Source organism: Triticum dicoccoides, unplaced genomic scaffold (assembly GCF_002162155.2).
Source record: "Triticum dicoccoides isolate Atlit2015 ecotype Zavitan unplaced genomic scaffold, WEW_v2.0 scaffold118390, whole genome shotgun sequence".
NCBI lineage: Eukaryota > Viridiplantae > Streptophyta > Magnoliopsida > Poales > Poaceae > Triticum > Triticum dicoccoides.
The window spans coordinates 1-1,720 of NW_021182450.1; the positions used below are offsets into that span (position 1 = coordinate 1).

General features: G+C 48.1%; 1 protein-coding gene across 1 annotated transcript; it reads right to left on the minus strand.

Moving 5' to 3' along the window:
• Positions 1-598: 598 nt before the first annotated feature.
• On the minus strand, positions 599-1,700 carry LOC119343188 (probable LRR receptor-like serine/threonine-protein kinase At1g51880; the record flags this gene model as incomplete). Its single annotated transcript, XM_037614305.1, has 2 exons — positions 853-1,700; positions 599-737 (listed from the first exon to the last, which is right to left on the minus strand). Coding segments are annotated over exons 1-2 (872 nt in total), but the record flags the coding sequence as incomplete, so codon positions are not given.
• Positions 1,701-1,720: the final 20 nt, after the last annotated feature.

The window sequence follows — 1,720 nt, forward strand, 5'->3', positions numbered from 1 at the left end:
GGGCAGCTTTTTCCTGCACATGAGATGTCGCAAGGAAGAACTATGGGTACAGTAAAAGAGCTCAAGAAGTATTATGAAGAACTATGGAATTCAAGATAACTCATAAACATATTGTACAAAATCATGAAAAAATAAAATGACAGAATGTTTCCAAATTTTTATGAGTTTTCTCGAATTTCCAATAATATTTAAAACTCACAAGCGTTTTTCTTAGAATTCCTTTAATTCCACTATCTTGCTGGAAACCTCTTGTTATTTCTATTTTCTTTACATTATCACAGTGTTTGAGAAAGATGGTTGCTAAAGTTATTCTTTACTTATCTATTTAATGTAATGACTAGGCTGCCACGTTTCTGAATCAACGTCCATATCATTGCTGATCATAAGCTTTGACCGGGTCAGCGGCCCATTATATTTGTCCAATTTGAAAAGTCAGGGCTGAAGAAGTACATGCATGATATTTAAGTTGTGGGATTAATTTTTAAAACAGTGACAAATAGTAGTCGAGGGGACAAATATTGTTTTTTATGTAGGTAATTAGGACTATATTTCGTCATGAAATACATGTCATTAGGTGTGGGCCAGATGAACTTCTTACATGCTTCTGATCCTTGGAGGGCTGGCAGTGGCATAGCTGCAGTTCAGACTATCCCACGTCATAGTCTTGGGAAAGCACGGATCACCCATCCAGTTCTTGTGCACCTTGTACTTGGCCTTGATCGCCATGGCCGCAGATGCTACACGCATGATTGCAGTAGTTAATCACATCGCAGTATCACACCCACTATTTCAGTAGCACAAGGTAGCTAGATAAATAGTAGCTGTCAACATGTGCTTAATTAAATTGATTACCATCCTGGGATTCTGTACCAACGTTGGTGGTGGTGATGACAGAGAACACCTCGTAGGCGTTGATGATGGGCGGCAGCGTGGAATTGGCTGTGGCCTTGATGGATATATCGTAGTGGTTCTGGCGCGGGCTGGGGAATTCATTGTATAAGTTGATTCTGGAGAGGTATTCGGGCTTCACCGCCCTGTTGTGCCAGAGCTCGTCGTTGAGATTGATGTAGAACTGGCGAGAGGCGTTCCCATCCAGCACCTGTAGCTCGGCGAAGTAGAAGACGGCAAGATACCCCGGCGATGGGTTGTTTGGTTGGGGCTCCGTGTCCCAGCCGAAATTGATGCTCCCGGAGGCGTTCAGCGGCGTTATCGCCGTCTGAAGCACCGCCATGGGTGCCTCGAAGCTGCCGCTGTCGAAGCCGTCCTCCACCCTCTCGGTCGTCGACCTCTCTGTCCACATCGTGGCGTCGGACCTAGGGTACCATAGCCGGTCGTATGGATCATCGGGGAACCTGATGATTGTTTCGTTTATCGCGGCGAAGTTTCGCCTGCTCCGCATGAACAGCCCCAGCTCCGCCGTTGCCTGTGGGTAGAGCGACATCTTCAGCGGCCTCAGCTCCAGCCCGGAGATGAAGGGCGTCCCGCCGCCGGTGTTGACCAGGCACACCTGCACCAAGTCGTGTGGCATGACTACGATGGCCTCCACGTCCGCCTTGTTGTCCTGGTCCGACCCCCACCAAGACATGTTCACCACCGTCCAGAAGTTGACGCCGATGTAGAGGTCGAACGACGCTGGTGGCTTGTTAAGGCCATCGTAGTTGCCATAGAGAAACGTGGCGCGGAAGAGGTACTTGAGGCCGGACACTAGGGATCGTAGCGT